The sequence below is a fragment of the Pseudonaja textilis genome, chromosome 1, assembly GCF_049901715.1.
Source record: "Pseudonaja textilis isolate UNSWEBS1 chromosome 1, rPseTex1.2, whole genome shotgun sequence".
Lineage (NCBI taxonomy): Eukaryota > Metazoa > Chordata > Lepidosauria > Squamata > Elapidae > Pseudonaja > Pseudonaja textilis.
In genome coordinates, this window is record NC_141990.1 from 254359567 (window position 1) to 254386282 (window position 26716).

General features: G+C 35.1%; 1 protein-coding gene across 9 annotated transcripts in view; it reads right to left on the reverse strand.

Moving 5' to 3' along the window:
- The window catches only part of SHANK2 (SH3 and multiple ankyrin repeat domains 2), a 358512-nt gene that overhangs the window by 151083 nt on the left and 180713 nt on the right, over window positions 1-26716 (reverse strand). For all 9 annotated transcript variants that reach the window (XM_087921306.1, XM_026706776.2, XM_087921302.1 and 6 more), the window contains one exon: window positions 23285-23360. In XM_087921306.1, the coding sequence (XP_087777432.1) occupies window positions 23285-23360 (76 nt within the window). The remainder of the gene's footprint in view (window positions 1-23284; window positions 23361-26716) is intronic.

The following is a 26716-nucleotide window of genomic DNA, read 5'->3' on the forward strand; positions in this document are numbered from 1 at the left end:
TGTGTGCAAACCATCCCTCTTCTCCCCTGCCAGTCTGCAAAGCCGGAAATGTTAGGGAACTTTGCTATACACCTTAGTGAATATTTAATAAAGGTGGATTACTATCACCTTGTAGTTCGAAGTACAATTTAGGAATTGGAATTTTAATTCATGTGATCTGGTCTTGTCTGGTTATTGTAACATTTGATGAGAACAGAATTATATCAACTACTGTATTGTAAAGATGCTACTGCTGCATTATTACTTGGAATTTATATCTTTTAAGAAGTACTGTCATGCCCCTGTTGGAGACTGACTCTGAGGAAGAGGAGGATCAGCTGACAGGGATTGGAAGTTGTGGAGGAGGCTGGGGAAGGGCAGAGGCCGGCTGGGCAGTCAGAGGCCCATCGCCTCTTCATCCTAGGGCAGGCAGGGAAGAATCGAGAAGGAAAAAATGTGGCTTATGGGAAAGGAAGCGGCCATGATTCCCCTCATTGGCTGCAGCTGGGGGGAATAGTATATAGGAGGGATGTTTAAAACACAGCATTGCTAGAAGCAAAGCGTGTTTTATTTCTGGCTGAGGGTTATCTTAGTTGGCATTCTTCCAATGGACTGTGCCTTGTTATCTTCTTGAAGTTTGTAATTAATTATCCTGGTCTGTTGTGAAAATTCCTTCAGTGCTGTTTGTTTGGTTTTTTATTTCTCTGTTCTTTGAGTTTGGACTGTAATTCTTTCTTTTGGAGACTATTTTGGAAAGAATTTAATTTCCAAATGAGAACAATTGAACAGTGGGGCCAAGTTGGAACCATTAAAGGAAATTTATTTACATTTGGGAATTTATTACATGTGTGCTGCTTTCTGGGTCATCATAAGTATGGACTATTGACTAAAAGAATGACTACACAGCTACAGAAGGAAAATATATATTTGATTTGAAAATATGTATTATTGACATATAATGCTTATCACTATCTATCAAATTCAGGTAATCCTCAATGTATGACCACAATTGAGCCCAAAATTTATGTTGCTCAGTGATAAATTTGTTATGTGAGTTTTGCTCCATTTTACAACTTTTCTTGCCACTTTGTTAACTTTGTTAACTTTGTTAAGTTGTTAAATTAGTAACATAGTTGCTAAGTGAATCTGGTTTCCCCATTGATTTTTCTTGTCAGAAATTTGTGAAAGGGGACCACGTGACCTTGGAACACTGTAACTGTCATAAATGTGAGACAGTTGTCAAGCATCTGAATGTAGATCAGGTGAACATGGAGATGTTGCAATGGTCATAAGTGTGAAAAATTATCATGTCACTTTCTTCAGTGCTGATGTAACTTCGAACGGTGACTAAGCAAACTTTGTTGTAAGTTGAGGACTACCTGTACATATCAACAGTTGATTTCTGGTTATTTAGGTAATAGAATAAGGAAAAAAAATTTTTTTGAGCAATCTAATCAAAATTTGGGAAATTAGAATTAGAATTTTTTTATTGGCCAAGTATTCTGTTTATAATTTAATTTTTCATGCCAGACTTTTTCTCTGTTTGCCTCCTCTTTATTATTATTATTAAGATTGAAGCTAACATTCTTTAATTAATATTAGTCATAATTCAATGTTATATATACTTACATTTGGATTATTAATTTGACACAATAAAATTATTTCAAAGAATAATCTGGATTGCACATTCTATGCTATGATTAAATTCACAAAGAAATAGAAGAATTAATTTCTTAATATTAATTTATGGAAATTATCTGGACTAAACACTTATCCATAGTATAACAGGTTCTATTAACAGACTTATGCACTTTTGTATACATGATGATCTCTCCAATAGATTAAATATATTAAAAGTTTGTCCAAGAAACTACAATTACCAATTATTTGCTTGTACAAAGGGCATGTTGTGGGAGAAGCAATATACACAATTTTGAATTTTTTCCAAAATGTTGACAAACTATAGTATGCCAGGAAATTTTCATTGCAGTATCTCCCTAACATAAATGTTATAACCAGAAGAACAAATTCTGAGATCTATCTAAATGCCTATTTTTAATGCTTTCCCTTTTCAAAGAATAGGTGAATGATCCCAATAACTAGGAGTTTTAACATCATATACATCCTGAATTTAATAGATTATGTGTGCCAGGAAATGCAATCAATGTATCTGTGAAATATGATTATATAAAGTGTAGCCCTGACATGATTCATAAGGGAAAAATTAATTATTTAAGACCAATAGTGAATTTTAAGCCATTCCTATTATCCCAGAAATACAAGCACTGTTTCTAAACAGGAAATACCATATATTTCTCAAAATTTAATTACAATTAGCAAACTTGCACATCTACATTCTGGCAGATCTAAATGTGTGCATGCACAGCCATTTCACTTCACCGGTGATTCCCAATGAAATAATATGGTTCATGCCATGCCTAGCTTAATATGAAAGGACATGACTATTTTAACAATTTGAGGAAAAAAGCTTACAAAAATTGGCAAAGTACCTCCCCCACCTTAAATTATTAAAACCACGATGCCCTTTGAAAGTACTTCTTTTAAAAGTTTGGCACAGACCTACTTCCTATAATACAGTTTTTTTTAGGAAAAACAATTATTTTTGGAGTGGATTAAAAAAATCTACAAATTCCTGGATATAAAGATCAGGGAAAACAGAAACCTATCCAATTTCATAGCAAACCTTGTGTACAAGATTTTATCAGCATTTTGATGCAAGTATTTCTATTCAGAATTTAGAGATAATACTTATTCTTAAATTAAAAAAGAGTAAAACCTGAACTACTAAAAATAAACTTTGTACTAAAACAATAAGACACAGACATAGTGGTTGGGGGTACTAAAGGAGCTCTTTAACCTATTCTTGCTTCAAGTTGTCAATGAAGATTCTCAATCATCCAACTAGAGTTGTCTGAAGGTTGTCTGAAATTGTCTGAAGGTTGAGTCATTAAGGAAGCTGCCTGGACTAACAACAACAACAAAACTAACAACAATAAAAATTAGTCCAGTTGCAATGATTGAACCTTCAAGTAACCTCCAGACTATTCCTGTTTCCAAAAATATTCAAAAAGTCTTGGAGGTTTTAGTAATTTAATCTCTGCTACTATCATATTTATACAAATGGCGCTAAATAGAAAGACAGCAGTTGCTTTTTATTTTAAACCCAATAGTTTGTAAAGAATAAAATATCTTGCCCCTAATCATTAGTTAAGTTTCCCCACAGCATCTGAAAGCAACAGAGACCAACAAGATAATGCCCTGGAGATTCTGTAACAAATCTGCACTGTAATTTTCTTGTTCTAAAAGGAGCTACACCCAGGGGATGAAGGGAAAATTTAGATTAGAGTTTAATTCTCACACATCCCTTATAGGTCATTTCAGTCACTGATTTTGCAGATAATATCTAGTCAGGCCTTTTACATCCCAGGTGTGCTTGGATTAATCATTGTCCCAAGTAGTGCCTGGAAATCAACAACCCATGGGATTTCTTTCAGATTTTCCTTTTCATTCCAATCTTGGTAGATACCTAGGCATCGCAATCAGATGGAACACGCATGTAGTAATGAGAAGGTGGTATTTACAAGTAGATATGCACTTTGCAGAATTCCTTGATCATAAAATATTTATGATCTCTATTGCATTTATTAACGAAGCTCAGTTTGCTGAAACATCATGGCGAAGGACTGGTCATCTTATTTTGGTTAAAATTAAAGTTACCTAGCCTGGTAATGAAACATTCAGAAAACCAACCTACAAGCTTGGAGAACAAACCTTCACTCTCATCCTACACTCGAGCTACAGATATTCACCACTATTGCAAAATAATTTTAATAGAGCATATTAACCTGAATGAAGTGAAATATCTCATACCAAACAAAGCTGCTTAAGAAAGCTGTTAATTCATTATGGAGACCAATTCTATATTCCCTTGCTATTTAAGAACCTAGCTTTGGCCCTATTATTGCTTTTAATAAGAGATTGTGATTTTATATAAGGATTTTCCTAATTTAAACTCTACTGTTTCAATCACCATTTTCCTGTTTTATTTTGACTTTACATTAACAGTTCTGTAAATTAGAGTTTTTTGCTATAAGCTCCTCTGAGTATGTTTTGGTATAGAAAGGCAAGATAAGATTTAAAAGTATAATAAATAAATCTGGTTAAATTGTGTGTATTAAAAAAGAAAGGACTTTTGCAAATGTTATCTTTCTCAGGTATTTTAAATTATTAAGACAATATGTTTACTATACATGGAAGTATGATTAATGGTGCAAAATTTATGATCTCTACAATTATAAATTCTATTTAGGAAACTCAATCTATGATACTTTCAAGAATGAAAGTCTTCCCTTGTTATTTTGCATATTTATCCTATTCATAGTTTATTTCTTGTTCAATTAAATGTACATCTGGGGTTCAGGAATTTAAGAGATTACAACTGTAATATGTTTGCATCTTCAGACTGAGGATCAGAATATCAATCACATCTGAAATGCAGCCCAACTAGTAATAACTTTAGCACACTAATGATATCTCATGTCACAAATGCATAAACTCATCCAGAAACTTCATGAAACATGATAATACAGACTAAAATATCAATACTGATTCAAGCAACAGAAAAAAACAACTATGAAACAATTTAATATCTTTACATCGGCAAAATGGTTCAAATGAAAAAAATTCAAAAGAAACAACAGAATGTGTCAGCAAGATGTTTCAGGTGGTACATCAGGAGAAAAAAGTGCACAATCTGGTTGAAGTAAGGCAGAAATAATATAGGAATTAAGAGGAATTAAAACTGTTTCAGAACTTTTGCAGTTCATCAAAATAATTGACTTGGAAACACACCTCTTTTTTAGAGGACTGATTTTTTGGAATGAGATGCAATCATCTTGTTAGTGTAGAAATCAACACACCTTTTTCAAAAGTAATGGGGTAGCACTACTGCTTTTAGTTTTGTTTAGAAGATATACAAAAAATGAAGTAGCCAGGACATGTGTCCTTGGTTCCTGTATAGACTGAAATCAACAATAGTGTCCAGGCCTCTCATCTTTTAGCAATTCAAGAACTTCACACAGCAGCAAGGATGGATAACAAGAAAACACCAAAACAAAGTAAAAAAATAGAATAGATGATGACCAAAGATATGGTAATAGTTTTGAGTCCTGAAACAAGTATAAGCAGTTTGATCATATGCTTGCCACAAGTTGTACAGAAAAAGAAGAACAAAAATGAGAAATTGCCTCAAAAGCAGTTGATGTTTTTAATGGCATGTAATTGTTCAAGAAAGGAAAAAGAATGGAACTGTCCAACAAAATATTGCAGTCCAACTCCAAAGGAATAATTTAGGTTTCACAAAAGACTTCAAAAAGAGTATGAATCTTTTAAAGAGTTCCTTAGTGACTTAAAGCTGCTAAGCCTGAATTATACAGTAATTCTGGATAATTCAATGAATCCCTGATAAAAGGGATTTTATTTTATTTTTATCCCCAGGTTGTGCAGACCCAAAATTATAAAAATCACTTTTGGAGGATATTGATTTTACTCTGAACAAAGGAATATAGTTGAAACTGCCACTATACACCATGTGTACAGCAAGCAATATAGTCAGCATGGTAGATTTAAGAAACCAACCAACCAACCATGAAGTTTGTTCCAATTCTCTCACTCAGGGTAACCCTAAAGAAGTAACCCTGAGATCTTTTGTTGCATGAAATATGGCATCCTCCATCAGAAGAGCTAGTGCCCTGCACTTAGAAAGGAGTGTAATGCACGAAAACAATTTAATCATTTTGCAAGAACCTTCATGCAGGAGCAGCCTAGGTTTAAGAGAAAACCAAGTAAACAAATTTTACAAGATAAAGTAGAGGAATACTGTGCAAAGGGAAACTATGGATATTGTGAGGGAAGAAAATTGAACTATTACATTAGGAAGTATTGGCAGGTAGGATGCTTATAAAATGAACCCAGGAGTCCAAGCTAATATGTTTCCTAAATTTATAGATTAGCTATTACTTCAGTAACCAAAGTGACTCTTGGGTGCATCTGTTTGATTACAAGTTTATAATGGCCAGATAATTCCCACTAAAGGGTTTTGCTAGTTGAAAATACCTTCAGAGATTTTCCAGTGGTGCTTACTGTTGCTGTAGTTGGGATCCCATTGTTCATTTTAGATTCAACTACTTCTCAACTTTATTTAAAAGTTCCTTGGGATTATACAGAATTTAAATTGAAAAGAAATCCTACATTAGTTTAACCAGTCCATTTGCCTGATGAAGTGAGCTGCAGCTCACAAAAGCTTATACTTTTTAGTAAAAAGTGTAACTGAAAAAGTGCCACCAGATCTTTTCACTAACAATTATTACCATGGTTCTCTTCTTACAAATGTTAATAATGGCAATTATTTTTTCTCATTTGCTGGAACTTGCTTTCTTAGCTGATACAACCACTTAAAGATTATCACATTTCTATGAAATTTCCTGTATTATTATATCACCTAATGACCTTGGTTCTGTGGCCATGACTTTTCCTTCCTTCCTATGAAATATGGTTCTCTCCCATAATATCCACTTTGAAATATCTACAATCAAATCGACTTACAGACTATAGTGTTAAAATTGCAAATCTGTTAGTGAAAAATCTGTTAGTTTTGGAGGGTGATCCCCTATTGTCTGTTCTGTTATAGAGCTACTCATTTTGCTTTTGGTTTGTCCCCTCAGCTAAGAATTTCTTTGGCAGAAAACTGAATTCTCTCTTCCAGGTTGCTACAGCCCACTGCTAGCCAGACTACTGAACTCACCCAATGGCTCCCTAAATAAGCATTCTATTAAAATCAATGGCTTTATCACCACTGAATTTTAATGCTCATGTCTGCATAGGCACCACTTAAGCTATGCCAGTGCATATGAATCATGAATAGGCCCCCATTCATTTAAAATGGCAAGGTGTTATTCTAGGGGCATTATACTAGGGGCATTATTCTAGGGGTAACTGATGCACTGGCAGCTTTGGAGCAGATGGGACTGAGAAAAGGAAAGGAAACTGTAAATGAAGCATCTTCAAAAAGTACTATAGAGGTCAGGAGGGAATCACAAAATAACTCCAGGGCCATGGAAGTACACCAGCAAAAAGATTCAGCTAATACTAATGAGGAACCCATAATAATAAACCTGTGCAAATCAGTATGAAGTCAAATAACTGAACATGCAGAGTTTCACTGAACAAAGTTGGTGATATCTTGAGGGGTAGACACAGTATTTTTTTATTTTGTTAAGAGGAGGAGGAGGAGTATTGCTTTTGAATTACTACAGCACATCCCACACAGGGCTTGAAGAGTGTTAAGAAACTTCAGCTGTGCAAAATGCAGCAGCCTGAACAGTTATGAAGCTGTAATTTAGTATATGTGACACCTCTGGATTGTAACCTGCATTAACCACCAGTAGGCTTCCAGATAAAAAACCAGGCTGCTAGTGGTTACTTTTACAGCTTTTTATGGCTTGGGGACAGGTTACTTACAGGACCTTCTCTCCCTGGTTGTATCTATCCATCCTATGCGATCTAGCAGGAGAAGCATGCTTTGAGTTCCATCTATGAGGGAGTGCCATCTCACAGGACCCATAAAGAGAGCCTGTCATCTTCTGGAACATCGTTTCCATGGAGATCACTTTTGCCCTGACTCTGCTGGCTTTTCACAAGGTGAAAAGAAAAGGCCTGGTTTTGGAATTGAGCCTGTGCTTTTTGGTATGGGTGAGCCTGTTTCATGGTTGTGTTTATTGGAATGATTGTTAGTGCCATTGTGTGGCTATTTTATATGGTTTTATGCTGGTTTAACTGCTAGCTGCCAAAAGTCAAGTACTTGAGATGTATTGTAATAATTATTTGGATGTCATATGACAATAGAATCAGTTTGGAATTGGTTTGCGAAACTGCAGTTAGTCTTAGCAGTTGTGTATGATTACTCTATAGGTTTAAAAATTAAATCAACAACAATAAAACAGTATTTAACCTCAGGATTTCTTTCTTTTACCAGGTCAAGAACATGACATAGGCAGTGAAGATGGTCAAATTCTATCTATTTTTCTACATCCTCAGGGAAGCTAAAGTAAGATTGACCTATACAAAAATGAACAGCTGAAATCTTTGACCTTTCCTCTTTTCTTTGCTAATATTCAAAACATGTTGGATAGAAGTGATTTTAAAGCTTTGCAAAAACACTGAAGCAAAGTAAGAAATTCTATTCAACAGCCTTCCTGAACTCAAAGACAGAAGTATAAAATAAATGCTATAATGAGATATGATTTATCATAAAATCTGATCTTATCTCATTTATCTTAATTGTCTTCAGATACTTAAACTGCCTAATTAACACATGGACAATTGAATATGGTCCAAGAACCTGGTATTCCAATAGAACTCAAAAAAAAGAGAAACCTACACCACAAATTATACTAATTATAATTGAACTGATGTCTCATTAAATATGTAAAAATGCAAAATTGCAAATGTTCACACAAATATATCAAATCCAGAAAAATATGTAGGTAGTGAGAAAATTAAAAACCCAGTCCTACACTTTTCTGGATAATGTCAATTCTCTCTAATATCATTTAGGTATGTTTTATGAAATATTTTCAATATTCTTTCAGTAGTTCACTCACCATTTTATAATAATGTGGAAGCCAGATAGGCTAAACATAAAATGCAACAACAAAAAATTACCTTCATATTTTGAAAAAGTATGATAAAAGCAAGTCTTAAACATTCATAAAGCTAAACTATTTGTCCTCATACAGGATAGTATTTTATAGTAGGAGTAAGGGTAACTTTTGATTAGAGCTCTTTAAAATTGAAAATCCATCTTTCCCCTTTCCTTCCCCTTCCATCTCCAACTCCTATCAAATGCTTGAGTTACTTATCTCCATCTTCAAGTAATCTAGGCACAGACCATTCCAATCAAAATATTTCATGAGCATAGTAGCCTGGCTGCTCAAAGAGATCAGTCAACTGGTAACAGAATAACAGAATAGCAGAATAACAGAGTTGGAAGGGATCTTGGAGATAACAGATTACAGATAAACAGAGTTGCAAGGAACCTTGTAGGTCATCTAGTCCAACCCTCTACCCAAACAGGAGACCTTACACTATTTCTGAAAAATGGCTGTCCAATCTCTTCTTGAAAGTCACAAGTGATGAAGCTCCCACAACTTCTGAAGGCAAGCTGTCCTTATTTTCAGGTTGAATCTCTCCTTGATCAACTTCCATCCATTATTCCTTGTCTGGCCTTCAGGTGCTTTGAAAAGTAGCTTGACCCCTTCCTCTCTGTGGCAGCCCCTCAAATATTGGAACTCTGCTATCATGTCTCCCCTGGTCCTTCTAATTCTTCTAATCCAACCTCTTACTCAGGCAGGAAACCTTATACCATTTGTCCAATTTCTCCTTAAAAACCTCCAATGTTGGAGCACCCAAACTTCTGGAGGCGAATCATTTCACTGATTAATTGTTTTTACTTTCAGGAAATTTCTCCTTAGTTCTAGGTTACTTCACTCCTTGATTAATTTCCATCCATTGCTTCTCGTCTTGCCTTCAGGTGCTTTAGAAAATAGGTTGACCCATCCTCTTTGAGGCAGCCCCTTAGTTATTGATACACTGCCATCATGTCACCCCCTAGTCCTTCTTTTCATTAAACTAGACATACTCAATTCCTGCAATCATTTTTCATAAGTTTTAGTCTCTAGTTTCATAATCATTTGTTGTTCTTCTCTGTACTCTAGAAAAAGTATATTGGAATATTGGACATATGATGTAAATTTAGAAGCTATTACCTCCTTAGAAAATACTCTTTGGACAATATTATCCTCTCTTTCCAAAATAAAAATGAATTATATATACATATCTAGTAAGAGGTCTGCCATTTTTACTAGGCTATTTATGGATTCTCTGCTGAATTTTTTTTTACTCAGCTGCAAAGCAAGATGTGAAACACCCACAATATGAGAACAAAAGAAATATCTATCCTACAAATAAAGGGATACGAAGCACAACAAATGGGATTTTTGCAAGCACACATCTATGGCATTTGAATGAAACAGTCAAAAAGATCTCTGAGATACTTGACTAGCTAAAAAGCACCATACTTAGTCATGTGCAAACAGCAGTGTACTACTGTGAGCAATATAGGAATTGTCAAGCAATATTAATCTGGAAAGAGTCCTAATTATATCAGCCATTTCCAGGCTAAATTCTAGGAAAAGGATGCACAAACTCTCTAGCTGAGAACCATATTAACAAATGGGAGGGGGAATTGAGGTCTGAAATAACTATAGCTATTATGCAAAATGAGCAGGGGTAGATTTTTCTGGAGGCGGCAGGTTTTTAGGGGTGGAGTCTCTCTCTTAACTGTGATAAGTCTATTTTAAGACTTAAACTACAGTTTTTGTGCATTCCCAGCCACAAAATGACAGGAAAATGAATAGCCTATTTTCAATCTGGCGATTACAAAAAGAAACAAAAGGGGGGTGGAACCCACATGTGACCCATGGATACAGGTGTCCACTCCTGTTCTAAGAAGAAAATGGCCTACAGCAAAAAAAAAAAAAAGCAGATACTGAAAAATGGCACAATTATTTCCCTAAGGACTGAGGTTCACATAATCTCTTCCTGTTCATATAACTGGGTCATGTAAGGTTGTTGATGTTTTTTTTTTGAAATCTGTTTTCATCCCACTTCGCAGCCAACCAAAATCATCAGAATGGCTTGCAATTCATTATCAAGACACAGAAAACATTTAGGTGCTAACATTATAAATCAGCATCTACAAATCATTAAATAGCTAATGTTAAATTCAGAAGAAGATAATCACTGGACCACAGTAGCACAGGTGCTACTGTACCTCTGTAGCAAGTGGGAAAAACAATGCAAAAGATCCCTTTGGGGGGATTTCAGGAATCCCATACAAACAGAATATATTTTTGATAATCCCTTATAAAGTATCCACTATAGCAGGGGTGGACAAACTACGGCCCGCGGGCCACATCCGGCCCGTTGGTCATTTTAATATGGCCCGCCTCTGGAAAAAAAAATTCCCCTCTGAAAAAAAAATGGGGGCCGGCCAAAAGAGACCCCGCACCGCGCACCATAAAATCGCACACACAACACAGAGCTGGGCAGCCGCTTCCCTGGTGGCAGGGCCGAGGTCGCCACCCAGGGAACGCCCACTGCTTTCCCTCCGCCCGGGCTCCACTCAGGTGTCAGGAGTAGCTACCGTGGGCGCAGCTCCACGTGGCTCCAGTCCCGCGTTGCCTTGGGAAGGGAAAGGCAAAACCAGGAGCTGCTGAGCCTGAGCCTCCGGTGCCGCTCTGCCATTGCAAAGCGCCACCGCGGTTCTTCCTTTTTGCCTTTCCTTTCCCGAGGCAACGCGGGACTGGAGCCGCGCGGAGCTGCACCAGCGAGAGCAACTCCTGACTCAGGGGGCCTCCGAGGGGAGGGGAAGGAGGAGAAGAAGGGGGGGAAGGGTGGGGGGGGGAAATTCCCCAAAAATCTTGTGCTGACCCGGCCCATCTGTCAAATTTTAAAAGTCAATGTGGCCCCCGAGCCAAAAAGTTTGCCCACCCCTGCACTATAGGATATTCAGGTCCATGAATATGTAGAGCTGCAAAATGGTATCAGAAGCATTTAAACATTGCTGGTACACAACAAATAAATGTTCAAAAGCTTTAATCATCCACCTTTTTCTATTCAATAAGAATAAGGAATCTTTTTTGATAGTTCTTTCAATATAAATTATTGAAATAAATGCTTTGTTATGATTAATTTTCTCTGACATATCTGGACCCTCATCAAAAATGGCTGTCATAGTGGTTATTCATGAAGCATTTGTGAAAATTAAAGGAATTGCTATAACTAGAAAGTCAAATTTATTTTTTTTACACTCTGAAGTTTTGGATTTCTGGTGACTGCCTGTATAAGTCCCTGCAGTTTTTCTGTCAAGGTTTTTCAGAAGTGCCTTGCCATTGCCTCCTTCCTAGCACTGAGAAGGTTACCCAGATGGCTTCATGCTTACAATAGAGCTAGAACTCATGGCCTCCTGCTTTCTAATCTAGTATCTTAGCCATTATATTAAACGGGCTCTTCCTAAATAGAAATCAGATTCCAATTTCAAGATTACAGTAATGAGAACAAGGGAGAGTCATGTTTGAAATGCTTTCTCAAATTACCCATCTGCCCCAAACTCAGATTTAGTTTATCTCACCATTGCCTTGGTTGCAACAGTTCCTCTTGTTCCCCAAGTTTATTCCTATTGCCATCCTTCATATTCACTTGCTTTTCTTAATTTTTCAATAATTTTAATATGTAAAGAAGTGCAAGGATACTGTACTAAATATGCTTTGTTACACCTCTAGGGTGCAAATCAGACTACTGGCTGTCCTGCATGGCTCAGGATATGGGTATTCTTCCAATTTTCTGCCTATACAATAAGAAGTCCTCTTAAATCTCTTTACTTAGGAATATCATCTTTGTAAACCTTGGAGGTAGGACTTTTCAACTGCTCCCCCCACCACTTAGAATGGCATTCCTTCCTGAGTTCCATATGATTCCAACTTTAAAATTTTTGGAAAGGCAATTAAAACCCACTGATTCTTCCAATAGGCCTTGGGGACAAATATTCTCTATTGGAATGTGATGTTCTGTTTGAGTTTTATTGTCTCCGGCAATCAAGAATTGTGAGCTGTTTGGTAGCTGCTTGATTTTTATGTATATCTTTAACTTTATTTTATGAAATAGGTTGTATAAGTTAACAGTGCCCAAACTCAATCAAACAAGCAAATGCTATCAACAACTGTGGCCTCTTCTAAGTAGATGTCTGAGCAATTGAAAATTAAGACACTTCACTTTTTCAAAGTAGGCTATTAAGAAATCTTTAAACATTTCCTCTTTGCATTCTCGAGTCTAAGACTTATTCTAAAGGATAACAAAAATTATTCAGAATTGTCACAATCAGGGGAAGAGGTAGAAGACCAAGAAAAATCTTTGATAGAATAATTCCTAAAATTGTCAGATCTTTGAAATAGACCCCATAGATAATTGCAAAGATCTTGGTAAACGGTTTAGCTAATGCTGTTCAGAGTACAGTGCTCCTTATATAATGATCTTTAAATGACTTGGACCTACTTATTTATCCTTATCATGATTATCAGAAGGATAGACTAAAGAAAGACAGACAAAATGTCATTGTTTAAAATAGGCAAAAGAAGCCTTGATAAATCTGAAATCAATGGCCACAGCCACACAAGATCTATTTTGAGAAAAAAAGTTTGAAACTAGGTAACCAGGTGCAATATTTGGACATAAAGATACCCCGGAATTAAGATACTAAGAAATTTATAAGAAAGACTGTGAAAGCGGCGACCAGAGAAAGTGAAAAGAAAAATTGTCAGATGAAAGTGGCTTTGAACTTTGAAAGGAGTTAAATCTAAGGAGGAAATTAAAAGAAAATATTTGTTTAAATTGGATAAATATAGACTTTGGCACTAAACAGGTATAATTAAAAGCGGAACTTGAATGAACTTGAAAAAAAACAGTAATTGATAATTGGATTTATTGGATTTTTGAAACTTAAAACTTTTTCCCTAAATAGGAAAAAAAAGTGGAAAGAAGGGGGGAAGTTGGACATAACAGAGAGCGCCACCTAATGGTAAAGGGAAAATTTCAGTGACTTTAAAAAGTGCTTAGTTCTTTTAAAAGTGGACTTGATATAAAAAAAGAGGAACTTTGTTACAATAAAATACAAACCCTGAAAAGTGAAGATATAGAATTCTAAGATAAAAGAAATAAATAGGAAGAAATTACTTTGAGATTGTTTGGTGATTTTGGCACAACTCTAAACTTAGGATATTGGATTATTTGACACTCTGGAAAAAAACCCCAAAGAGGAATTAATAGAAGCTGATCATTGGAAATAAACATCAAAGACGATGAATTCAATTACTAGACAATTGGTTTAGAAAAAAATCTAAAAGAAGTATATAAAAATGGCAGAATTTTTCATGGAAATAAAAATGGAACTAGGAAACATAAAGGAAATATTACAAGAAAGAAATGAAAAGTGCTGTATTGCCTTACAAGTAATAGAAATGGAGATTCTAGAGAACAGAGAACAACAAGGAGTGCCAGAAGGGGGGAGTCGACTTAAGAAGAAGCCAGCTTTAATGAACAAACGGAACAACGAACATTAAAACGAAGGGGAAAAAATGGAAATTAAAACTGGGAGGGCTTGAGGAGACAATTAAAAAGGAAAAAGTTTGGAAAGCCAAACAAAGAAAAAGGAAACAGCAAAAAAGGGAATTACAGAAGAATGCTTTAAAGAGGGAGGGGGATAAAAATTGGAGTAAGAAATGGAGGAAAAAAATGAAGGGAAAAAAAGGTAATAAGAGAAAGGACCAGGAAATAAGGAGATATGGAAACCGAATAAAACCGAATGAAAAGAAATTGTTTAGTTAGAGACATAGAGGTAATGGGTAGATAAGGACTAAGAAAGGGGATTCTGCAAGGTATGTGTTGTAATATAAATGCATTTGAAATAATAAATGATTTAGAAGGTAGAAAAATAGAGACTTTAAAAATGAAATGATTGGAACTGATTTTTTTTTCTGCTACTGGGCTATTTGATACTGTTAAATTACCCATCGATATAATTGGAATAAATGTGAAAAGGGGAAGCTATGATAAGGAGGCTAAATATGTTTAATAAAATTAAGAATATAATTAAAATGAACCATGAGGATTGTTACAAAAAAATAAACATCAATCTCTATGATCAATTGAATAGATTAATGTACTTGAAATAATAAATGACTTAGAACGTAATTAAGGGGGAAAATACCATACGGAATCTGGCCTAAAATGCATATGTGTTATGTAGTAGTTATGAGATTATTGTTACTAACTTATAAAGTGATAACTAAAAAGTGATTATATTGTGATAAATCATTGTTATGAATCAAAGGGGAGTTAATTATATGATGTACAAGAAAAAGGAGTGGTATACTCAAATTAGTAATTAGTGGAATTTTTTTTTTTGAATTATTAGAATTAAGACAGAGCTTTCTGAATAATGAAACAAGAGTATGTGATGAAATTGCAAATATGACAGATAAAAATATAAAAGTATAATGAATATGAAGACAGGAGAATTATTCAAAGAAAAAAAGAAATGTTAAGATATGAATAGAAAATATATAAAATAAATGTAAAGAATATAAGAATATTTGAGAAAATTTACAGAAAATATAAAATGTAATGATATGATATGAAATTGAATGGGAAAGATGAATGTGTAACTAAGGTCATGTTTGTATGAAAATGTAAAAACCTGGACTCAGGCTGTTCACCAAAAGATATGTTTTTGAAATATAAAAATAAAAAAATCTTTTTACAAAAAAAGAAACTAGGTAATTAGATTTAATTTGTATGGATTTATTATTTGAAAGTAAAAAAATAATGTATGAACTATGTTACTTTATAACCATATGGGCTGCTGAAAATGCATTTTGTAAAACCTGAGGCTATTCCCTTTGTCATCTTTTTAACTTCCACTGTTCTAAAAAACAAACAAACAATAGAAAACAATCATATTTCTGAGCCAGAAATGTTCGCTGCAGAAAAAATTTTTTCCAAAAGCAGAACTTGGAAGTCTTAAGCAGGCTACTCTTAGCTGGAAATCTATGGAGGCTGAACTATAGCAAAGTTCTGATGTCCAAACTTCCATATTTGACATATTCACTGATTTCTTATAAACAAGTGCACCTAAATAAGTATCTGCAATAATCAAACTTTATTTCATCTGGAGCTTGTGTCAAGGATTCAAGGATTTAGTGAAACATAAAATTTGATCAAAGGTGTCAAATGTTGTATACATACCAAGTTAGAATTCAAAATGAGAAACATTAGAATTCAAATATGATTTTCAGGGTTGGATTTAGTTCTTTCAGGTGTTTCACTTTATTTCAGTTATTTGCTCTTATAAAAGTAGCATTTGTAAAAATAACTGATAAAATTGAAGACAAAAAATAAAACGATGCAATGTTACTGAAAAACCCACTATTTGGGGATTTTGTATTTTTGGATATTCTAGGAATACCCAATGTGGAAATTATATAAACTAATCCCAGATATATGAAAGTACAAATGCACAGATTAATGCCTATAACCAATCAGTTGGAACTAAATGAAATAAAAACAATTTTCTAAAATATGAGAAGGTGTCATTACTAGGAAGAAAAAAATATTCTTCAAATAGCACTTAAAGAATAACTAACAGCTGATAACTCTTTGGGAATATTTTGTCAAAAACAAAGTTAATCAAGAAAATGAATCACTGATGTCTAGTTGTTGGTTTTAATTTCTTAATTTAAATACAGTAATAGAAAAAAGAATCCTAACATGTGCATGCACATTCTTTCCCTCCCTCCCTCACTTCCTCCCTCTCACTTCCTCCCTCTCACTCCCTCCCTCCCTCTCTCCCCGCTTTATTTATTGGTCAAAATGTTATTCAAGATTTCTCTACCCATGTATTTAACCTTCTTACTGCACATCACTGCTCTTATCTGTTACTGGCTTATAAAAGAAAAGTTAATTTTTCAACACTGCCCTATTAGATCACAGTAAGAACACAATTGGAATGAGGAATAATATAATATATGGATTGGGAGATCATCTAAGAGAGAGGGAGGGGGGAGAGAGAGGGGGGGAGAGGGAGAGAAGGAGGGAGAGAGAGAGAATGTCTTTTGTACCGTGAGAAACTGGAAGCTTGGCTAGATGAATCATGTTGTAGTAACAGATTTTTCTAATGCAGAGGAAGTTGGATTAGATGATCATGTGTGTGTATGTGTGTGTAAGTGAGTGTATGTAAATATCTGAAAGTTTGAAGACATCTGAAGTTACATAGGAAGGTAAAGTATTTCAGTTTTGCCATGTTTTATCTTTTATTACACTAATTTATTTTGCATGTGTTAATAGTCTTAATGGTATTTTAAACATTTGTCTTAATACAGCCTACTCCCTCTGCCTACATGATTAAATACCCATATTTTTCTATAGTCTTATATAAAAACAGGTATTCCTCACTTACCAACCACAATCAAGAGTAGCAATCCAGTGCTGGAGTTATAAAGTGATTGTATTTGACTTATCATGTCAATTCAGTTGAGGTCACTGAAAAAGCTAATGTCACACAAACGTTGTCCAATTTCTGGCTATCTTCTCCACTGAATGTGCTTGTCAGAAGCTGGTTTTGAATGTGGCAATCACATGACTGCAGGATGCTGCAATTGCCATAAATTTGTGCCATTGCTAACCACCCAAATTATGATCACATGACTGTGGAGATGCTGCAGTTGATGAAAGTTTGAGGATTGGTCATAAATCTACTTTTTCAGTACCTTTGTAATTTTGAATACATTCTATAACTGAGGAATACCTGTAATATTTTACTACTAATTGCTTCCTTCTCCCATGCTCTTCCAAAAATGCAAATTAAATAAAATAATTGTATAACCTTAATATGTATTGTTTTTAAGCATGTATGTGCTTTGGGACCCAATTTTATTTTTATTTATTTATTTATTTGATTTGATTTGATTTGTCAATCGCTTACAAGTATAAACATGAGTAAGAATACAGGAAATAGGTACGAATAAATGGGGACAATAGGACAGGGATGGTAGGCACGATGGTGTCCTTATGCATGCCCCTTACAGACCTCTTAGGAATGGGGTGAAGTCAATAGTGGATAGTTTAAGGTTAAAGGAGTGGGGGTTTGAGGATGTAACAACAGAGTCAGGTAGTGCATTCCAGGCACTGACCAGTCTGTTGCTGAAATCATACTTTCTGCAATCAAGTTTGGAGAGGTTTACACTGAGTTTGTATCTGTTGTGTGCTCTTGTATTATTGTGGTTCAAGCTGACTGGTAGGACATTGTAGCAGATAATTTTGTGTACTACCAAACAAAGCATAACATAAAAAATAACATAATAACCCTCACATAACCTTTCATTTCTGCTGTTAAAAGTTATTCCAAAATGAAATATAATATATTTAATATATAAAACTTTGGGGGGGAAATCCTTGCTAGTAGAGACCAGTAATAATTCAGTATACCAATTTATGTGACCCAATAGCTAACCAAATGTATTCAGGCAGCTCCCAAGAGGGAAAAGGAGGGTCATTTTGTTTCATATTTAATCCCATGGATTGTAACTAATACATCTATTCTAGTAACTGCCACAGGTGTGGTGATTACTGTATGAACAACCATCTGAAACTCAGATTCTATTCATTTGCTCTGTGTGATCTTTCTATTATTACAAAACCTTTACAGTGCAGTTTAGACACCTGGAAAGAATGAATGTGACAATTTAGTGAGAATTAGAAAACTGAGGGAGAATTGTAGGTTCAGCTTCACCTTAAACACAGCTAATAGTTTCAGGCAATGGCAAATCAGACTTGGCTCCTAGAAATTATTTGAAAGTGATAAAACTGATAATCTAGCTTTTTATATAATGCAAAAGTTTTCTCCATTTGTTTTAGTATTTTTATTCAACTACCACTATTAAGAGAAGTAGAGGCAATGCATTGAGTAGTCTTAATAAAATGATTGTCTAAATAACACATTTCAGTTTTCAGAAGATCACAGAGTTTGCTTAAGATCACAGAGATGGCTACCTTGGGATGGCTCACATACTGCAAAGTCAACAAATTGGAAGGTAATGCTGACACCTTAGCAGATAAGTCCCATGTCAGTGATGATGTCCTTGAAATAAGCTACATACTTTAAGTTATGGAATTTTTGCCAGAAATAGTAGTAGATAACTTTAAACAGAGTACACATAATCTGAATGATGAAGTTATAAATTGGTTCTAATCATAATTATTATATATATATAACTTTTTAGCACTGAAAATGACATGTATGGAAAGAGAAAATGAATATCACGGTATCAAAGTCAATCACAGAGTATCATAGTCATTTTCTTTTTCTATTTGTGGGCTTCCCATAGAGATTTCAATATAATGTATAAGAATAAGATGCTGGACTAGAATGTCACTTGGCTGATCTGACTTTGTGGTCCTTGTGTACCAATATTTGTCTTCCACTTTTTCTCTCAATTCCTTGTGAAAGATGGGATATCTACAATCAATAAACATACTGCAAATTATCCTAGTTTTTGAATTGTTTTATAAAAATTGAACACCCTTACTGTGTGGTAGAATTATTTTGACCCTTCATTTCTTCCCCTTTGTATATTACTTCAATATTTCTAAGTAGTTTTACTTAATTTTCAAAAAATTCACTGCAGCGTTTTTGGAAGGTAGGTTGCAACCATGTTAATAGTATGTAATTATATGAAGGAGAAGAAGAAAAAGAAAACATAGGAAATATGTTATTTGAATATGAACTTGAAAGAAATGTGCCTGGAACACTGAAAGTGCTAGTTATTTAACCTACAATGTATTTTAAACTCTATTGAGTGTAGCAAGAAGCCAAGTGAGTATCGTACACAATACAGAAGCCTGATGATGGCAGATGAGATTCTGCCAAAACGTTGCTACAACTTTAAAAGCACAACTATAATGACGTGGGAAAATACCCGAACAAAGCTGAATACCATGTATGTATGTATGTATGTATGTATGTATGTATGTATGTATTGTATTCAGCTTTGTTCAGGATTTTCCACGTCATGTAATTATGCTAAAGTTGTAACAATTTGGCAGAATCTCATCTGCCATCATCAGGCTTCTGTATTGTGTTTGTCTGTGAGTCAGACTTTTACAGCTGTTTCAGTTTTAAATTTGGGGCTAGCCTACTGCTGTGCCAGAATAGTTTTTTCTTCATCCTGATTGGTTGGGAGTCTAGGTCTGTGTTTATTGGTTTTGGAGTTTGCTGTGTTCTGCTTGGTTGGTGTTTCTAATATCTTCTGTCTGTTTTGTGGCTTTTTTTGTCTTGATTGGCTGGCAACATTGTGTTCCTGAATTGGAGGCTTTTAGTGCAGCTTGGCTCCGAGTAAATGGACGGCTATCATTTATTAGGAAGCTAGGTTTCATCTGGGTGCCTGGTTGGGGTGTGTCAATTATTTGGAAGCCTGCACTCACAAACAAAAAAAATCTCCACACCACTAGCCAGGCAAACACCTGGGCACAAACAGATCCCCCCTGATACCTCCAGCTCAAACACACCCCAACCAGGCACCCAGATGAAACCTAGCTTCCTAATAAATGCTAGCTGTCCATTTACTGGGAGCCAAGCCACACTAAAAGCCTCCAATACAGGAACATAATGTTGCCAGCCAATCAAGACAAAAAACGTCACAAAACAGACAGAAGATATTAGAAACACCAATCAAGCAGAACACAGCAAACTCCAAGACCAATAAACACAGACCTAGACTCCCAACCAATCAGGATGAAGAAAAAACTATTCTGGCACAGCAGTAGGCTAGCCCCAAATTTAAAACTAAAACAGCTGTAAAAGTCTGACTCACAGACGAACACAATACAGAAGCCTGATGATGGCAGACGAGATTCTGCCAAAACGTTGCTACAACTTTAAAAGCACAACTATAATGATGTGGGAAAATACCCGAACAAAGCTGAATACCATACATGTAAGTACCCACGAAAACTTAAGGATTTTATATATATATATAAAATCAGCTCAATAATTCCATTGTGTTTTATTTATTTATTAAATTTATCGTTTATTTTAAAAAACATAGCTGTTCCCTATTCCTTTATTAAATATGTTCCTTTTAATTTTTAAACAAAGTTTTTAATGTGGACACATTTTAAGTTCTTTTTTTTTCTCTTCCATTTAATTGTGTCTGATTCTCAGAGGCTGCCTGGAAAAGTCCTTGCTGTTTTCCTGGCAAGGTTTTTCACAACTGGTTTGCCATTGCCTGCTTCCCAAGTTAAAAAATGACCAATCTCACCCAGTTGGCATCATGCCCAAAGCAGGTCTAGAACTCACAATCTCCCAATTTCTATCCAACTGACTCTCTTTAAGCTCTACAGATGTTTTGTTTTCTATTTTATCGTTCCTTTTAGTTTTTTCTTGGCTTCAGATATCCATGCCTGTTTAAGTATTCCTTGCTCAGCAACCATAGTTAGGACCAGTAATTCCATCATTAAAGATCGTGGTCACTAAGTGAAAAATCAAGTGACCATGACAGACTTATGCTGTCACTTCACATTCAGTTCTTAAGCAAATCATCATGATCATTAAGTGAGGCATCATATGAACCATGAGTTGTTCATTCTTCATCAACTCTGCTTGTCACAAGCCAGTTGGGAAGCTTGAAATTAATGATTGTGGGATGTGTCAACTGTCAAAAATGCCAGTCAGATATGATCTGCCCAAATGGTGATCACATTAATGTGAGATTCTGCCATGGTTATAAATGCGTGTATTGGTTGTAAAACTTTTTTTTCACACTGTCATAACTTTGAACTGTTACTAAATGAGATATTTAGTAAGAGAGAACTAACTGTACTGGACCATCCACCTCACCATTATCTATACTCATCATTTTGTTTCATTCCCTTCTGAGTATTTTTTGCCGTTTCTAATCTGTTCCTTTAAAGATAAGATATATCCAAATCTATGTGCATGTAGACAAATACATAGCAGCATCTAATGTTATCAAGCAGACTAATCTGCTCCATCATAGTCCATCTTATGCACCCCTAAAACCAGATCCAAAGATTTCCTCCAATACTTTGGGAAAGGGATGGAAAAGCAAGGAATTCAGTCCAACCTTCTATAGAGTCAGAGAAGCGTTAGCTTTCAAGATGTAGCTGAATCATAAATCTCAGCAGATGAGACAGAAATTGGCAGCTGTAGCACAACAGTAATTATTGACTTTATTGTTATTAAAATGCTGCGGACATATTATCTATACTCACTATTTTTTTTTCTCCTATGCATATCATGCTGTACTTAACAAGGAAATACCCTGCCATTTTATTGTACACCATTCTAATTTCAAACTGCTCTAAAATAGGTTCAGAGTAAACAGTTTCCTAAGTCGTTTTATATTTATGTAAAATATGCAAAATGTATTCTCTTTTTCAAGTGTACATATGGCATTTACATGCTAATATTACTGGAGAAAGAGAATATAGATACAATACACAAATTATGCCATGGAAGTTACACATTGAAACTGAACTGCGCATGCAATTATAACTTTAGACTAATGGCAGGTTATTAAAACACCTCCATTAACATGTGTGCAATTCACTGAAATCTATTTATAAATACTTAAAGTTAGAAAAAGGGTAAAATTATTTCAGGCTGTGACCAATTGCAAATGCACAAGCACCCAAAAATTGTATACCTCTTTCATACTGTGTCTTCAAAACCATTTCAAATTCTATTCTTGAATATATCATATAACAGGGGTTTCCAACCTTCCCCCAGGCATGGATCGGTACCACTCCGTGGCCTGTTAGGAACTGGGCTGCTCAAGCAGAAGGCGAGCAAGCAAAGCTCATCTGCACATGTACAGGATTTAGGCTGCACATGAAACTACCTTTCCACCCGACCCCCCTGGTCTGTGGAGATTTATTTATTTATTTAGCATATGGCAAATACATGGACTTATAGTGGTTCAAATGTTAATGTCCAGTCCACCCAGCCATTTTGTCTTCCACAAAACCCAACTCAAAGATAAGTATAGGAAGCACAAGAAACAGCAAGGCAACATTTTTTTAAAAAAATTATCAGAATGCCCCAAAACAAGTTTTCCAAAACTGCATTAAAATGATGACATGTTATGTGGCATTAGAATGTAACTCCAGAATTGATGGGAAGAATAAAATAGGAGATAATTTTTAAAGGTGTTCTTTGATTAGATATATAATGTTGTAGGTTATACACTTCAACAATCATAAGGACTATCTATAGGCAATTATTAAATTTTCATTTATAAGAGAACTCCAGGAACATTGCATCTGTGGATAAATTAGCTGGCCTGCTGAAGTAAGAGAAACTATTGATGATTAGGCTGTGATGGCATCATTCTTTGTTCACTCTGGGAAGACATTTGGCTGTTCTCTATCCTAGCAAAAGATGCCATGTAACCAATAAATGGGTTTATAAATGGGGAGTGAAAAACACATACTGCTTTAAGAGTTTTGAAGATCAAGTCTATATATGAAAAGTTTACTTTTTAAGTATTGAAAAAATATACAATTTACATTATAAAATAAAATAAAAGCATCTTACCTTGAAGCATCAAAGCTGTCATATGATCCAACAGTATAATGTCTAAACAATTTCTTTGTTCTATCTGCTCGAGTTTCTGTTCAAAAGGAAGATAGATTATTCTCATTAAACATATTCTATGTCCAGAAAGATAATCTAATACTCTTTTAAATTAACCTGAAATGGGTCAATAATTACTATAAATAACCAAGATTTAGTTTCAACATTGATACTACTTTAGGACATAATTTCCTATTTACAACACATATATACAAAATATACAATAAGTATTTAAGAAGTAGATTAGGCATGTAGAACCTCTGAGCTATGGGCTAATTACTCCATGAAAACGACATATTTATCCCACAAAGAGTACAAATAGTTCTTGTTCTCTTTTTCAAACTCTATATTGCTCATTGTAGGTATTAATACACCGTGAATCTCAATCACTTTACCAGAAATTTATTATATATTCATATATCATATTGTTGTAACAGAATAACAGAGTTGGGGGGGACCTTGGAAGTTTTCTAGTCCAATCCCCTGCTCAAGCAGGAAAATCCTTTACTATTTCAGACAAATGGTTGTCCAATCTCTTCTTTAAAATCTCCAGTGCTGGAGCACCCAGAGCAGCATTTAATATAATTTCTGAAAATATATGTTAAAATTAAGCATTATCAAAAGTGGTAGTCTTTAGAAAGAACCATATAACTTTACTAACTTCTCAAACTATCTCAGTAATTTATTAAAAACTTGAATTGTAGGTTTGACCTATAACAGATACAAACTCTTGAAGCTTTAACTATAATCTACATATTTTACAACATTTCAGTATATTCTATCAACGCTGTCAGAGTTTGGGTTGAACAAGCTGCTTGTAGGTGTATTTGCAAAAATCTGCTCAATGAAAAATACCATAGAAGATCCAAGGAAAACCTCCAACTTTTTAAAATCATTTCTGTCTCCTTCAAATATATTTTTAATCCAAATTCTGGGCACACTTTATGACCCGTAGTGTCATAAATAAAAATCACTAAATTAAAGACTTAATGCTTCTTGTCTCTACATGTTCAAGGAAGAATACATTTTTCTCAGCTTTTATGATTAATTAAAGCAGTTGATATTCATTTATAAATTACAAGCATGAAATAGAAATGCATCATCCTTAGCATCACCATCATTAGCTGAAGTCTAATAAACTAATGAGAGAAACTGAATAAGGTTTAAAGGTATTTTGTGGGAATTAAAGTACATAGAGTCCAGGCTTGTAAAAAATAGTCTGGACTAAAATACATATATTAATTTAGGGCATTTTAAAGATCAATGTACAATTGAAACCAGAGACATTTTTGTTGGCGTTGATGAAAAAAAGATTTGAAAAATTGAATGGAACTCTATTCTTATATGTGGTAACGGCAGCAAGACTTTTATATTTTAGAAATATGCAATAATACCCACAATGGAACAATGGTTGGTAAAGTTGATGGAGTTGGTTGAGAACGAAATTGACAGCCTTGATAAAAAATATTGATTAATTTTAATGCTAATTGGAAACCCTTTTGGACTTTTTCTGTGAAACAGAAAAAAAATGAAATATTGTATGTATGTATGTATGTATGTATGTATGTATGTATGTATGTATGTATGTATGTATGGCATTCAGCTTTGTTCGGGTATTTTCAGAAAAATAGCAGCCATCCTTAGAAACCCCAAAGATAAAATTGACCTGGAAAACCAAGGCATATACGAAGTCCCCTGTGCATCATGCCCGGCCACATACATTGGACAGACCAATAGAGGAATAAGTACCCGCCTGGATGAACACAAAAATGCAGTCAAAAAGCTGGAACACACTTCCTCACTAGTCCAACAAATGGAAGTCACAGGTCATAGCATCAACTTCAATGGCACCAAAACCCTAGCCACTATAGAAAACCCCAGCCACAGAATCATCACAGAAGCCATAGAGATTGAAAAAAGACCAGAAAGCATGAATAGAAGAGATGATTCCACCAGACTGTCAATCATTTGGAAGCCTGCACTCATAAACAAAAAAATCTCCACACCACAAGCCAGGCAAACACCTGGGCACAGACAGATCCCCACTGATGCCTCCAGCTCAAACACACCCCAACCAGGCACCCAGATGAAACCTAGCTTCCTAACTAATGATAGCCGTCCATTTACCCGGAGCCAAGCTGCACTAAAGGCCTCCAATAAAGTAACCCAATCAAGAGCCAAAAAGAGCCAAAAAACAGACAGGAGATATTAGAAACACCAATCAAGCAGAACACAGGAAACTCCAAGACCAATAAACACAGACCAAGATTCCCAACCAATCAGGGTGAAGAAAAAACCATTCTGGCACAGCAATAGGCTGCCCCAAATTTAAATCTGAAACCACTGTAAAAGCCTGACTCACAGATGAACACTATACAGAAGCCTGATGATGGCAGATGAGATTCTGCCGAAACGTCGCTACAACTTTAAAAGCACAACTACAATGACGTGGGAAAATACCCGAACAAAGCTGAATGCCATATTTATATTTATATTTATATTTATATTTATATATTTATTTTTACCATCTTCAGGCTGGTGCTTTCGGCTGAAGATGGCGAGTGGGACCTTGTCGAAACGTTGCCAAGATGCTCTCAATCTAACATGGGAACAGACTCGCCAAAACCTGTATACCTGTAGCCATGAAAATCTATGAATATATATATATGTATGTATGCATGTATGTATGTAAATTTGATGATCGATAATGCTAGCTAAAGGTAAAGGTTCCCTTCACATATATGTGCTAGTCGTTTCCAGCTCTAGAGAGTGGTGCTCATCTCCATTACAAAGCCAAAGAGTCAGCACTGTCCGAAGACGTCTCCGTGGTCATGTGGTCTGCATGACTAAACACTGAAGACACACAGAATGCTGTTACCTTTCCATCAAAGTGGTCCTTATTTTTCTACGTGCATTTTTACATGCTTTTGAACTGCCAGGTTGGCAGAAGCTGGGACAAGTACTGAGAGCTCACTCCATTACGTGGTTCTAGGGATTCGAACTGCTGAACTGCTGTCTGCCGACCTTTCTGATCGACAAGCTCACTGAGCCATCGCAAATGCTAAGAAACTATTTAAAATGGGTGTATGTCATCCTTTTTTATATTTCTATTTTTCTTTACTGCATTCTGCTTTCTCTTTATTCTTTTTTCTCTTCCCTTTCTTGATTGCTAGTTCTTATTTTTTCATTATAAAATTTAATAAATTTGTTTTTAAAAATTCAAAATATTTAGAATTAGTTGAAATAAGACATTCTAAAAAGTTGCCTCCATGCATAAGTTAAGTCATTGTAAGCAACAGAGAAAACTCCCAAGGCAGGCTTTTAGAATGGGAGGGAAGAGGGGGGAGAATTCTTGAAGAAAGTATATGCCAAAGTAATTGTGAATTGATTATA